This window comes from Anabrus simplex, chromosome 1, assembly GCF_040414725.1.
Source record: "Anabrus simplex isolate iqAnaSimp1 chromosome 1, ASM4041472v1, whole genome shotgun sequence".
Classification (NCBI taxonomy): domain Eukaryota; kingdom Metazoa; phylum Arthropoda; class Insecta; order Orthoptera; family Tettigoniidae; genus Anabrus; species Anabrus simplex.
In genome coordinates, this window is record NC_090265.1 from 349,107,330 (window position 1) to 349,123,340 (window position 16,011).

Sequence of the window (16,011 nt, forward strand, 5' to 3'; positions counted from 1 at the left end):
TAGTCTTCTCTCCAAGATGGTTTCAAGTGACATAATAGCTTCTCTCGCTCCTACTACTTTCCTGAACCCAAACTGATCATCTAGATTCTGCTCAATTTTCATTTCGATTCTGTTTCTTAATATGCATGTGAATATTTTTGCTGTGTGTGAAACAAGGCTTAGTATTCTGTAATTGGAGCATTCTGCTGAATCTCCTTTTTTGTGCAGAAGTACTACTTTACTTTCTACAAAATCCTCTGGCATATCTCTGTTTTCATAACAGTACTTGGCGATTTTTAGGAGTTCATCCTTCAGCCTTTTTCCAGAATTTTCCCACAGTTCAGCAGGCAGTTTGTCTGGTCCAGGATCCTTTTTTTTCTTTTACAGCTGTTGCAGTGCTGTTTCAAATTCACTTCTCAGTATGGGAGGACCTAGTTCATCTTGTGAAACCTGCTCTTGTTTTATGATGTACTCATCTACATTGTCAATTTCTTCTCCAAATACTCTTTCCATCGCTTCATTACCTCCTCATCTTCTATTAACAGATTTACTTCCATATCTTTTTTTACACTGGATTTCATTTTAGCCTTGAATTGCGTTCTTTTTACTTGATTGTAAGCTCTGTCAACATTTCCGATTTTCATATCATGATCCGTCCGTCCGTCCGTCCGTCCGTCCGTCCGTCCGTCCGTCCGTCCGTCCGTCCGTCCGTCCGTCCATCCATCCATCCATCTTTCTTTCACCTCTCGGCACTTCTGTGTAACTAAGTTTTTAGTTTCTTATAGTTTATCATTCCTTCTGGAGTATTTTTCTGGTGTTCTTTATTTCTTTCCTGAATGAGATTTAGTATTTCTTCAGTCATCCAGTTCTTCCTGGGTTCAAGCATCTTTTTTCCTAGCACTTCATCTGCTGCCATTGTAAGTGAAGCTTTGACAGCGTCCCAATCTGTTTCGTTGCAGTTGTTGTACATGATCGTGTCTATCTTTTCTTTGAATGCTACTTGTGTTAATGGATCATTTAACTTTTATACATTCCATTTCTTGCTTCTTGGTTTCCTTAACTTCTTCAGTCTAATTCGACATTTTGCTAATACTGGGATATGGCCGCTGTTGATGTCTAAGCCAGGATAGCTATGGCATGACGTTACCCGATTTCTGTACCTTCTCTTAACTAGAATGTAGTCAATTTGATATCTGTTATTATCTCCAAAATCCTTCCACGTGTAACGTCTTCTATTAAGCATGTCAAATACAGTGTTCATTATAACCATGTCCTGTTCTTTACAGAAGTCCATCATACGTTCTCCTCTATCATTTGTTCGTCCTAGACTGAATCTGCCAGCAACTTTTCAAGTAATATTGCTGCCAACCACAGCATTGAAGTCTCCCATTTTGATCGTGTTATCTTTGTCATTGTTTAGTTTAATTATATCTTCTATTTTATTATACATTTCCTCAACTTCATCGTCGTCATGTCCAGTAGTAGGGAAGTATACTTGTATTATTACCATATCTGTTGTTTTGGCAGCTATTTTCACCATCATTATTTTATCATCGACATGATATGTGTTTAGCATGTTGTTTGCCCACTTCTTTCCTAATATTACAGCTACTCCATATTGTCCACCATTTTCATTTCCACTGTACACAATTCTGAATGGGTCACTGTGGAAATCACCTTTGCCAGGCCATCTAGTTTTACATAATCCCAGGATGTCTATTTTGTTTTCATCCATAATTCGTTTGAGTTCTTCTAGTCTTCCTGTTCTTGTATTCCATGTCTCTCTTTTAATCCCTTCTCCAAACTTCTGAGGTTTTCACTTGCTGACGACCTTGGATACCTCAGTTACTCCCCTGCCAGATCTTGGTGTCCGAGTACCATGATCAGTAGTATCTAAGTTACAATTCGTACTATCCATAGTTGCTATACTAGGAAAAATAATGTGGTGGTTTCCCGTTGCCTTCCACATCGCAGTTTTAGTGCATTCAAGTATTCCTGACCATGCCAGTAAATTTTCAGCGACAGTCCAGTATACACCTTTAGTCCTGCACTGTGCTGATACTGACAGCGCTGCTTCCACCACCAGGAGGAGAGACTCCTCCGCCTTTCCAGCTGTTGGAACTTGTCCTCATCCACCCTTCAAGCCGTTGGTCCTCTTCACCTGTAACCCTAGGTGGGGGCCCTATAACAGGGTGCTACCATCCAGAGCCAGAAGGACCCCGGTTTTTTAACGAGGTTTATACCCCTCCTGCTCCTCCTGCCTCATCACTTGCGAGAGGAGATTAACTTGTATTAGAACTATTCTTAAAAACTATTTTTACAACTATTTACACTAATTTAAATATCTCCTAATAGGCTGGGGGAAAAAATGTATAGATGTTTTGAAATCCACTTGTTTCATGCCATTATCATTATCGATATTATGAGAGTTGACACTTGATATTATTTTCCTTGGGTGTGAACATTAGTTGGACGTCACATTAGAACTTCAAAGCATGAACAGCTTATTTTCTCCAAATTATGACCTTAATGTTCTTGTACTTCTGTGCAAATTGTTATATAAAAAAATATGATTTATGAATAATCATAGAATAGCATCCACTCAGAGCTCTGACTTGGAATTACAATTCATGGCTGATGATGGCTGCAATGACAGGCGAAACATGTACCATACTTAAACTTATGACATAGTAATATAGTCCTTAAAGACTTATGAATAGGTGATTTCAATAAATTAATTGTTTAACATTTAATAACTGGAGTGTTTATCGTAGAGACAGCATAGGAATGGCAGGAGGGAGAGTATTCATTCCAGTGAAAGAAGCTACCAAAAAGTTAAAAATGACAAACATCAAATTCTAGGTGTATGGCTCCTCTCTACCCAAGGTAATAGGCAACATGATGTTTTTGGAATGTACAGACCTGGAAAGGGTAGCACAGATGCTGATAGAATTATTTTATAAGATAATCAGCTATGTGGGAAATGATACATACCACTTAGTCGAGCACCTCATCTCTTTTCTCCCAACATTTGCAACATTTTCGTAATGCTACTCTTTTGATCCAAAGCTTTTCTTTGGATTTTTTCCAGTTCTTGAATCAAGTAATCCTGGTGAGGGTTCCATACGTTGGAACCCTACCCTAGTTGGGGTTTTAACAGGTCCTTATATGATCCTCTCCTTTACATCCTTACTACAAGCCCTAAATACCCTCATAACAATGTGCAGAGTTCTGTACCCTTTATTTACAATACCGTTTATGTGATTACCCAAATGAAAATATTTCCTTATATTAACACCTAGGTACTTAAAGTGATCCCAATAAGGAACTTTCATCCCATCAACACAGTAATCAAACCTGAGAGGACTTTTTCTTACTAGTAAAACTCACAACATGACTGCGTGGAACCCGGTGTGAGTAGGCCGTGAGGCGTGTCACACAACCATAAAGTCGCTTTCCATCTTGAACAGAATTAGGCTTAGTCCATTACATCTGGCAGGAGAATTCCCTTTTCTTCTTGAATGTTACAAGAACTTGCACACCTACACACTACTGTTTTAATTATTTATTAAGAAATGTTCAGATCCTTTCATTTCAGGACAGTTTCAAAGTGGGTTTATGAACACATATTTCACATCAAGAGGTGTCAAATAATGATAACGAAGAGAAAACCATTGACTCTCTAGACATTTAAACCTTTTATTCAGTTAAAGACAAGTTGTTTTTAATATCATTTTAGCTATGTTGTTTGGGCTTTTAGTATATTTTAATAATTATTCAAGACCACGGCTGAAGAAGATTTCCATGGAAAACGAAATGTGTACCAACCAAAAAAAATTGTAAAATACATTACTGTTATTGTAATCTAAGAAAATCGTAAGATTTTAAAGTGGTGGAAAGGTGGAACTTCCCATACAATTTGGAATTTGTTATGCACGTGGTATGTTCCGAAATATCAGAGGAGAGATGGCATGGAATGACATTAGTAGATGAATAAGTTTGAGTAGTGTTTCTAAAAGTAGGAAAGATTCAAGATAAAGTTGGAATTCCAGAGGACAAATTGGGGCAAATATTTGTTTATAGGAAGAGTTGGGGATTGGAATAATTTACCAAGGGACATGTTCAATAAATTTACATATCCTTTGCAATTATTTAACAAAAGACTAAGTAAACAACAGACGGAATCTGCCACCTGGGCGACTGCCCTAAATGCAGATCAGTGGTGACTGATCCTCGGCTCTCTTCCAACTGTATGTAGAACAGCATGCCTTTTATTTTCTGAAGGAATGCAAACAATCATTCCAAGTCCTGCAACTCTGCAGGTGGAAAGGGAATGGGACCTCCATACAATGGGGTTGATAGTTCTATACTGTGAGGAAGCACAGTTTTGCTGCAAATGTTATTGTCACAGCGGCCTTAGTACATATCCAGTTTCAAAACAAAGGGACAGTCATCTGCAATTTCCATCATGTGAAGATTTCTGAGAGTCAGGGATGGTCTTAGTGTTTTTAAGTAAAGGGCTACTGCAAGTTTTAAATTATAAAGCACATCCTGGATTACAACGACGACATCAAACGGAGACGATCTGCTGCGGAAACTAATTATTTCATTCCAGTCATTGAGTACTTCTGGTGAAGTAGTTGCTTTTTTCTTCTCAATCAATGCAAAGTCAGTAACAATTGATAGCCCGAACACAAGATGGCAGTAAATGTTAGGCTTGCAAGCAATAACAACCAATGTTGTTTGACTATGGTTATTCTTGCTGGGAACCCAACCAATATTGGTTGCTTTTACAGAAGTACCAATATTCTATGCCCCTTTATCTTGGTGACAATGGCTGATTTTGTAGAATATATTATATAGATAGAGATGTGAATCCTGTTATTCTCATTCTAAAATATCTCATTTTTGGTTGAGTTTTTTTTTTTTTGACATTGGTTGGTTTTACCAGAAATTTTGATAATGATAATTTTGCTATTTTAGTGGGGAAATGATGCCTATATCGGTGACGAGAGTTGTATGGAAGGAGAAGATGATAGAAGAAAATTGGAAGAAGGAATAATTGTAAGTATTTACAAGAAAGTACTGTAGAGGCAAGTATAAAAATGACTGGTGAGTTGCTCTAATGTGTCCCTGTGCAAAGAATTTTTTAAAGATTCTTCAAACTAAAGTAGGAGGAGATCTGAGAGAAGGACAGTAAGGCATCAGACGAGCAGGAAGGTCCACAGTAGATCTCATCTTTGCAGTAAGACAGCTACAAGAATGCCATTATGAAAATGGAAAAGATCTACTGATGGCCTTCTTAGATATTGAAAAGGCATATGATAATGTACTGTATGTAGAAGCCAGATATGGAAAGCTTTAAGGTGCAAAGGAGCTGGGAACCAGACTATACAGAGGGTAAAGGAGATATATCAAAGGGGAGTAAGTTGTGTGAAACTAGAAGAAAGAACCAACTGTCCAGAACATAAGAACGGTTTTGAAACAAGAAAGTGAACTCTCACCATAATTTTCCATTGTGGAAATGGAGGATATAATGATGATAGTAGCAGAGCAAACTAGAGAAGAAAAAGTGAAAGCAAAGGTGTTTGCAGATGATTTGATCATGTGGGGAAATATGGAGAAAAAAGTTCAGGAGCAGTTGGATGCACAGGGTGAAAAAGGTATATGAAAGTAAATCCAATTTAGTATAACGAAGAGTGAAATGGTGCTTACAACAAGGAAGAAGGATAGATCAACAACTGGAGTAATGATTAGTAGGGAACAACTGAGGCAGGTGAAGAACATTAAATACCTAGGGAGCTTAATACAGGGAAATCGAAGAAATTATAAGGAAATAAGTAGGCAGGAGAGACAAGCAGAAACATTCCTCAAAAATATTAGAAGCCGTGTTGAAACACCGGATCCCATGAGATCTCCGAAGTTAAGCAACATTGGGCGTGGTCAGGAGTTGGATGGGTTGCCACGCACTGTTGGTGGGGGGGTAAGGGCATGGAGGAGCAGAAAGGAACTGGCCACCCTACCACACATAAACTCCGGCTCAGGAACACCTCTGCAGAGGTTCGGACCTGCCTTCGGGCAGAATAACCCTTACCTTACCTAGTGTGGAGTAAACAGCAAGACATATTGAAAACCAACAGCCTGTTTCCAGTCATTCGACTGGGTCAGGAATGGAATGAATGATGGCCCCATCTAGCGGTGAGGATAGGAAATGTGCCAGCTGCCGAAGCCTGTCGCACTCCTCTGGGGCAAATAATTAATGACTGACAAATGAAATGAAATGTTAATGGAGAGTGTAGCTGGAATGAAAGATGACAGGGAAAATCGGAGTACCCGGAGATAAACCTGTCCCGCCTGCAATTTTTCCAGCACAAATCTCACATGGAGTGACCGGGATTTGAACCACAGTATCCAGCGGTGAGAGGCCGGCGCGCTATCATCTGAGCCAAGGAGGCTTCCAAAAGACATATTATATCCCAAAACTGAATATGCTTCAGAAACTTGGGTAAGGGAAGCGAGAGAGAAAAGGATCCAGGCTACAGAGATGACGTTTTTGAGAAGCAGAATAGGAGTAACTGGATAAGATAAAGAAATTATAAGATTAGCAAATTAGCAAAAATGGAACTAATGCTGGATAGGATAGAGAAATCATTGCTTAAATGGAATGGACATGTGAAGAGAATAGGGAAGAAGAAGATATCCAGGAAGATACACGAGATGACAATTGAAGCCAAAACACTAAGAGGTAGACTATAGGACAGATAGCTGAAGGGAGTGAAGAAAACAGGGGATAGGGCTGGAACTAGAACTAAGTGACGAGAGAAAGCCAATGGAAAATTCTACAGAGACCTAGCCAGTGTCTGGAAGCTATGCAAGATTATGATGATTATTTTGATATTTTTATATTTATAGCACTGAAGTCATCAGTTTTGTTTACATTTATGTCGGGAACTTATAAAATAGATCTGCAGGGTTTTCCACCTTCTCCAGAGACAATGCAGTGTTATTTGCAAACTATGGCCAGCTTAAATCAAGTGTGAATAAACCATGGATGCTGTGCTGTTCAGCAGTTTTGTTCAATTGGAAACAGCCAGCTGCATGTAACTGTGGAAATAAGCAGACTTCACCACATGACCTTTAATGTCTTTTCAGATGTTATCACGGCAAAAGAGAAGATCTTATATGTGTTACTCCTAAAGCAGTTGAGTGGTAGAAGAATCTGTAAGGACTGCTGGGCCATTGAATGTCATGAACTGTGCTTTCTAATGTTATTTACATACTTAATAACATTGTTCACTGTTCCATTTCAAAAGTTCAAGTGTTTTGATTAATATCATATGCTAAATAAATAAAATGCACAATATGAAGATGACATCCCCAGTAAAATAATACAAAATAACATCTGAAATAACTGAGGAAAACATGCAATAGAGGTCATCGTTGTGTGAAATGAATTTTCTGATTATGGTCCACCTGAGGGATTGGTACAATAGGGCTACAGGATAGAAAATGACAACTCCCAGTTTGTTTTATTTTTTTATTTTTTATTTTTTTGCACAGACACAGATAGGTCTTATGGCGACGATGGGACAGGGAAGGGCTGGGAGTGGGAAGAAAGCGGCCGTGGCCTTAATTAAGGTGTGAAAATGGGAAACTACGGAAAACCATCTTCAGGGCTGCCAACAGTGGGGTTCGAACCTACTATCTCCCGAACACTGGATACTGGCCGCACTTAAGCGACTGCAGCTATCGAGCTCGGTCTCTCCCAGTTTCAGTATCACTTTGTTGAAAAGATATTACTTAAAATAATAGCGTAATTCCTTTCACATGTTAATATGGCCATCTTCAGCCTGTTGCTATTTCTTGGTGAATGCAGTATTTTTGCATCTGCCTTTTAGCATAGGCTACAGCAAAATGTAGCCTCCACAAAAGTCTCATCTCATTTATGGCTGTGACAGTATGAAAGCTGCTGAGGTATAGGTGGTACTGAATAATGACATTTGGAACATAACTAGCTTGTCTGAATATTGGAAGGCACTAACCATAGGGCTGGTTGTGCTGCAGCAGCACTTTCTGGCAAATGAGGGGGGAAAATGGCAAACTACTTCACTCCTCACCATGCCTTGTACACCCATTATGGCACTGTCATTGATTTTTTTTTTTTTTTTTTTTTTTTTTTTTTGAGAATCCAATCAGCCGTCGGGCTGAAGTTTTAACAGATATAGCCAGCTTACATAATTTAAAGATTAGCGTACACTAGAATAATGCAAATAATTTAAATATAGAATGAACAGTTAAAAGAAATGGAAATATATTGCAACATCTTGTCAATAACTTGGCATATAATAAAAATCCTCTCATGATACATTTAGCCTCAGACCTATCTCCCAAACAAATCAATGAAAACATATAAAACCTCACCTCATCAGGCTGCGAAGCCAGTAAATTCCTCATGGCAAGCACAGCAGCACTCACAACAGTCTCCGCCTCATCATCCAGTGCAAAGCGTAATAGCAAGAAAAATTCTGCATCTAGCAGACGGCTAATAAGTGCTTCCTGAAGGCACTCATCATAGTAACCCATCTTTGTCTATAAAAGAGAACAGGAAAGAAAAAAACGATACAGGCAATGTTATTGACAAAAAATAGTTCCATTTAAATATTTAATGATAAAATATCACCTTTAAATCCCAATTATACATGTTTCACTCCAAGGAGGCTCCCTCCACGATTTTGTTCATTTAATAAATTATGACAAGATTTTAAAATTACGTTTACAACTAATGCACAAGCCATGAACAAACTCGAAGAATGAATCATTTACGTGAAAAGTAACAATTACAACAAATGGAAACTGAAACCAAAATTCATCACGAAGTAGCGTGTCCTCTATTTCAGGGTGATATACAGCAAAATTCCTTAAAGTGTTTTGGTTAAGAAATTGAGAGATGAGAGCTTAAGAAAATGGCAGGGTGATTGGAATCAAACGATGAAGGGCTCAGGAACAAACCCATTTTTTCCCAGTGTAACACAGACTTTCCCAACATATTTATTTAACAGTATATTTCACCGCAATGGTAAAGGGTCATAGAAAAATTAAGAGCTTTTCATCGTATTAAAATTTTAGATAGTCCCACATGTCCATTAGTGATGGAATATTTGATTCATTTTACTGAAACTATTAATTTGATTCTGTTCACTGAATCGATACAGTGAGCCGATTCACGGCTCATTAGAGTCATCAATCCTATTGCATCTGTGTAGTGTGTACTGATAAGACAGCAGAAACAACATTCAATGCTTGCTACTGCCATCTGGACTTCATTCTATGAACTGCTTTCCTATGCATCATCTAGCTTTCAGATTCTCGTTCCTCCTGCAGCCATTTCTTCGCATCAAGTTTTGATCTTGCCTTACCCCGACAGTGACAACTCCATTAAATAAGTATATAGAACTAGATGAAAAAAATGTGTACACACAATCATCAATGATATGCATTGGCACTGCCAGTGGCTTCAAGTAGCCTACGCAGTGGCCTCCACGGTATGCACTAGCCATGCGTCTTGGTGGATGTACTATGTACCAACTGATGAGCCCAACTTAGCACATTGGGGCGAAAAGCTGGCAACCAGGAATGAGTAAGTTGGAAAATGTATAATATCCAATAATGGACCATTTATATTGGTATATTGTGTGCGTCTTTGTGGTTACAACAAGCTATTACATATTTCATTTGTTTTGCGGTGTTGCAACATCCATTTTTCTGAACTCCGATTACATTTTAACTACACCGAGTACAGTTTTGTAAAACGCAACAAAGTCATAATCTCAGTTCATTTTCAGAACTAGGTTCTAAATTGATGTCCGGTTAAATCTCTGTATGCAAATGGCCCGTAAAGACATACGGTACATACACGAAATAAAGTTTGGGTATTCTGTGGACATGGGTACATTAAATATCGGGACTGTATCAATTGCTGTTACAGTACTTTGTATGTGACAGTACAAGAAGAAGCTGCATTTCTTTCTACCTGAAGAACGGTTGAGGCTAGCTGTTGTAACAAAAATACCTAACTCGTAAACCCCCCGCAACAAGGCGGCATTACTAGCTAGTCAGTCACACTCGGCCATCCCTCTCACTCTTCCATTTTTGTCAATATGCTTATCGCTACCTGTCCAGCATAGCTGATCACGTGAACTGAGAGTGTTTCCCTGTCCAGGCAGTCAAGTAATCACGGTATTAGGTACCTTCATCTGTTTTACTGTAGACAAGTACCAGTGTTCTGTCTTCACTTTTCATTCTTGTTTCTCATTAAAGTTTTCTGGTGTAGGTCGATCTTTAAGTTATGGAGAAATGTGGGAGTTATATGGCTGGGTTTACACTCAAAGTGATAAAATATGCTGAAGAACATAGTAACAGAGCTGACGGTCTAGAATTCAGTGTGACTGAGTTTAATGTTTGCTACTGGCGTAAACAGAAAGCTGCGCTAGAAATCATCAACCGAACAAGTAAGGCATTCAGAAGGCCAAAAACTGGTAAGCTTCCTGAACTGGAAGATGAGTTGCTTCATTACATTACAAAGTTGCGAAATGATGGCTTTAGGATCTCGCACGAGATGCTACATTTCAAAGCGTGCGAACTAGCGATTAAGAGAGGAATTAAATGTTCGAGAAAGTGAGCCAGGGTTGGATCCATAGATTCATGACACGAAAGGGATTGTGTCTGCGAAGGCGAACATCTCTCTGCCAGAGAATGCCAAGTGATTTCAGCGACAATATCATAGATTTTCATCACCATGTCATAGCAATCCAGAAGAAAAACAATTACCTCTTATCTCAAATTGACAATGCAGATCAAACCCCGATAAACTTCGACATGCCATGTAACACCATCAACAAGAAGGGCGAATGTAGCGTGCTTGTACGTACAACTGGGTGTGAAAAACAGCGTGTCACCGTCGTGCTAGCAATAAATGCAGTCGGAAGAAAATTGCCACCATACGTTATTTTAAAAAGAAAAACAGTGCCTATAGCAAAGTTTCCCAAAGGCATTTGTGTACAGGTTCAAGAGAAAGAATGGATGAATACATCTCTTGTCCAGGACTGGGTCTGTACGGTGTGAAGAGCATGGCCAGGGGCACTGCTTCGATGCCCAGCAATGCTAGTGTGGGATAGTTTCCACAGACACTTGGTGGAAGACACAAACGTCTTCAGGAAATAAAAACTGATCTCGTTATTCCTGGTGGACTCACATATTGCCTACAGCCCTTAGATGTTTCCGTCAACAAGCCCTTCAAGGGAAGCATGAGCAGACACCAGCAAGCAAAATAAAGAGGCCGTCAGTTGAACTCATGTGTGACTGGGTTATGCGGGCATGGGTTATGGTGTTGACAGACGTTATTCTGAAGAGTTTCTTGAAGACGGGCATTGCAAATGCGTTGGACGAAAGTCAGGATAATGCAGTATGGGATGTTGACCAGAATGATGCAGGCGAGAACACCTTGGAGACTGAAGGCAGTGACAACGAATAGGGTAAGTATACCAGTTGTCTTGTTTCAATAGCCTAATGCAAATTTTACGGAGGTGGTTTCTTTTTTTTTTTTTTTTTTTTTTTCGGGAATACAATCTTTTGCACACAAATCCCCGCATATATCACGCACTGAAAAAGTTCACACTTATTTTTTGTCAAAGAAGTGCAAGTTATAATATGCGAGCAAATACAGTATTTTATCCTACTATGCTGTAATAGATACATGCAAAAAATACACACACAAAGATACACACGAATATAGAAGGCAAGAAACTATCTAATGCAGGCCTACTGTATCTACACTACAATTCTTAACTGAAACGTGGTTATATGGTGTTTAGACCTGGTGTGTTGCTATTATTTTCCCTACTTCACGGGACCTCAACTTACCAGATTTTGTAAATTCAACCATGGCACTGTATGCTGACAACACCGTAATTTACAGAGCCATGAAAAATAATAATGATCTGGTACAATTCCAATCGGATTTAGATACAGTAGGAGTACAGCTCTGTAGTGTGATGTAAATAAAATTTGTATAAATGTTAAGATGTGAAAATATATAAGACTAAGCAGAGCTAGACAACCACTCCAGAACCAGTCTATGTGGAACCCCACTACCGCCTTTTAACTCCATCACACTGCTTGGTATTCATATTATGAACAATCTAAAGTGGAATAAGCATATGGAGGAAGTGAGGTAAAAGTCATACAGATCACTAGGTTTTGTCCATAGATGTCTCTTCAGAGGAAGAAGTAAAGCCCAACGAACGGCTCATATTTTCCTGGTGCGGACCATACTATTCAAGGGTCTTCCTTCCTGGCACCCAATGACAACGGCAAATATGAGAAAACTAGAAGGTGTCCAGCACCGTGCAGAACGTATAATAAACAAACACATCATTCTGAATACAGCCAGGTCGTAGCCAACAGTGAACTCGTAATGTAAACAAATAGACGTAGCCTTCCTTAAGAAATCCCTCACAGACAACACACAACTCCCCCCTCCCTTTCCACCACCTGTAGCTTAATTACCACTCTGTTAAGAAAGGCCAAGGATTTCCTCTTGTTCAACACCCCCTCCCCCTCGCAAAACCACCTCATATTTAAAAGGATTTTACATACTGTCTGCTCATCTCTGGAACCTTCTACCATCTGAAGTAAAACTGCTTCCTCTTCCTCACTACCTCCACGCAGTAAAGAAAATATATATGTAAATAGAAGCCCATATGTGTGATGTATCAATTAGAATTTCAAGAATGATGTGTGCAAGTACAGTTTAATGTGGATGAATGTGTATGCGTGCGGGTGTGGAGAAGTGGTGAACGAGTATGAGCTCCGAAGAGTGTGTATACAGGGATATGAGTGAGGGTAGAAATGACTGGGTCTTCTTACTCTTAATATGTATAGTATGAATCAAGATACTTATTTCTCTACGAGTACACTGTTTGGAGTTTAAATACCGTATGTGCAGATGTGATGTTGCATGATGGAAAGATGGGTGAATATCTGTCTGTGCTTCTTATGATGTATTCGTAAGTAATTAATGATATGCGTCACTAGAAGTTGAGCTAGAATATTCTTCTAGAAGTCCAGAGAGTATTGATTTACAACTTTATCAAATCATTTTGTCGACTTGTAAACAAATTAATTGTAGATATGTGTCAGGATTACAGGTTATAAGTTGCTTTCGAGGAACATACGACATCAAAGACAGGATCCTTCACCGCAGTGGCTCAGTCAGGGCCAGTTAGATTCCTTTCTTGCATGATGACGGAGGGAGAAGTCCACAGAGATTCGGTAGAGTTATCTTTTCCGTGTCAGAATAGGAGTGCAAAAGTACTTGAATGTGCCAGTTTTGGAACACAGGACATAACGCAAGTACCTAATGGGAGAAGTGAGGAAATGATAATGTGCGAACAGTGAAAGGAGGAGGAACATCTTGAGATCGCTAGGGCACTGGTGAAAAGCATTCCAGCTATTCCGCTTAAGAATCTTAAGATGGAAATCCAGAATGGATTATGAAAATTGGAAGAAGCTCTCGATGCTGGAGCAGCATGCAGGACATCCTGGAAGAGAGCTAGGGAAAATCTAAAACAGGAACAAACAACCGTAGAGATAAATGAATTGCCTATGACACCATTAATGACGAATGGGGAGGAGAAAGATAAGGAGAAATGGGTAAAGTTTTCCTACAAGAAAAAAAAAAAAAAAAAAAAAAAAAACAAGAAGGAAATGAAGGAGGATAAAGATATTTAACCTTTAACAGGTGGGGTGGATTCTGGCAGAATGGAGGTTATTGATAGTGGGAAAAAAACAAGATAAACGGACCCATTTAAAACCAATGGATCGTTCAGATGCTGTCCTTATCAAACCAACAAACGGCAAGACTTTTGCAGATGTTCTGAAGGGTATTCAGAATAAAATAGAACCGGAAGACAGCAGTGTGAGCATTTGATCTATTCGTAAAACTCAGACTGGGGCGATACTTCTCAAGTTTAATAAAGCCACACAAAATGAGAACAGGACGATTTTAATAAATCCTTGAGAGATGTCGTTGTAACGGATGGCGATGTGAAGACTTTGACTCCCCACACTACCTTGGAAATTCGGGACATGGACAGTATCACCACTGCTTTAGATGTAGAGGAAGCTGTAAAACAGGATCTTCAGAATTTCGAAGGAGAACAGGGAGTCTCAATTAGTAATCCGAACAGCAGAGGGCAAAAACTTGCTACTATTGAGATAGAAGATAAGGAGGCTCAAAAACTTTTAAAGATTGGTAAAATTAAAATAGGATGGTTGGATTGTAGAATTCGAAAAAGGATCGTGGTATCTCGCTGCTTTCAATGTTTTCCATATGGGCACCATGCATGAAACTACAAAGGTGCAGATAGAAGCAAACTTAGTTTTAAGTGCGGAGAAGCCGGGCATAGGGCGGCAGGTTGCAAAGCAAATCCGAGATGCATAATTTGCACAGACATTAAAGTCAATGAAGCTAATCGAAGTCATGTTCTTGACTCAAGAGATTATTATTATTATTATTATTATTATTATTATTATTATGTCAGTTTGGTTCATGGTGCCACACGAGAAAGATATCATCAATGAACCTCCACCAAACATAGGGCTGAAGGGGCTCGGTAGCAAGAAAATCCTTCTCAAATTTTCCCATGAATATATTAGTATAGGAAGATACCCATAGTGGTGCCTTTGAATCTGGTGGAATCTGATGTGATCCAGGCTGCATATCTTCACAAATTATAACGGGCTGGTGGATCACTCTGTACAGGGTGAAGGTCAGCAAAGGCATGATGAAATTCATGTATCTTTCAGTTCTAATTAAAGCGTGGAAGCTAGTGCCAATAATGAGATCTTTGATGGTGGATCCTCAACAAAAGTGGATGAGAAAGTTAAATATATGACAAGATCATGCATTATAATAAGGCATCCAAGGAAATTTATCAATTAGTAACTCAGGAAAACCATCTTCAGGGCTGTCGACAGTGGGGTTCGAACCCACTATCTCCCGGAGGCAAGCTCACTTATTCAAAATTAGTTTTGGAAGACTGAAGAACCTAACAATTATAAATTAACTGAGTCAAATCTGAAAAGAGATGGCTTCAAATAACACAAATTACTTAGTACTGTCATAACTGAGATGAAATGAAAAGGTGTATGGCTTTTAGTGCCGTGAGATCCCAGGACGGGTTTGGCTCGCCAGGTGCAGCAGGTCTTTTGATTTGACGTCCGTAGGCAACCTGCGCGTCGTGATGAGGATGAAATGATGATGAAGACAACACATACACCCAGCCCCCGTGCCAGGGAAATTAACCATTGATGGTTAAAATTCCCGACCCTGCCAGGAATCGAACCCGGGACCCTTGTGACCAAAGGCCAGCAAGCTAACCATTTAGCGATGGAGCCAGACATAACTGAAATAAACCATTTTGATATGCACCAAGTTATAGAAATAGAACTAATTGTACAGGCAGCTAAAATATTATTTTAGGATTTTTTTTAAACAATTGGCTTTACGTCGCACCGACACAGATAGGTCTTATAGTGACGATAGGATAGGAAAGGGCTAGGAGTGGGAAGGAAGTGGCCATAGTCTTAATTAAGGTACAGCCCCAGCATTTGCCAGGTGTGAATATAGGAAACCACGGAAAACCATCTTCAGGGCTGCCAACAGTGAGGCTCGAACCCACTATCTGCCGAATACATGCTCACAGCTGCGCGCAATATGCAATTTTGTTGTGTCACCTCAGGACTTGGTTACCAAACAGTCTACTGTAGGATTGCTAGATATTCAAGCTCATTATAAATTTGGTAAATATGTATAAATTTAATTTAAATTATTTAATCATTTAAGAGAACAACAAGATATATAGCCTGCATTAAAAGGTATGGTGATATTATGGTAATAATGAGTAAATTAATAAAATTCTAGTGATAAGTTTGCCAGTACATCCTCATCTTCCCACTGGATATGTCCATGAT

At 39.2% G+C, this 16,011-nt stretch overlaps 1 protein-coding gene across 1 annotated transcript in view; it reads right to left on the reverse strand.

The window, feature by feature from the left end:
- LOC136866038 (RNA polymerase II-associated protein 1) overlaps positions 1–16,011 on the reverse strand; it is a 379,305-nt gene that overhangs the window by 217,742 nt on the left and 145,552 nt on the right. The window contains exon 7 of the mRNA XM_067142667.2: positions 8,401–8,568. Within this exon, the coding sequence (XP_066998768.2) occupies positions 8,401–8,568 (168 nt within the window). The remainder of the gene's footprint in view (positions 1–8,400; positions 8,569–16,011) is intronic.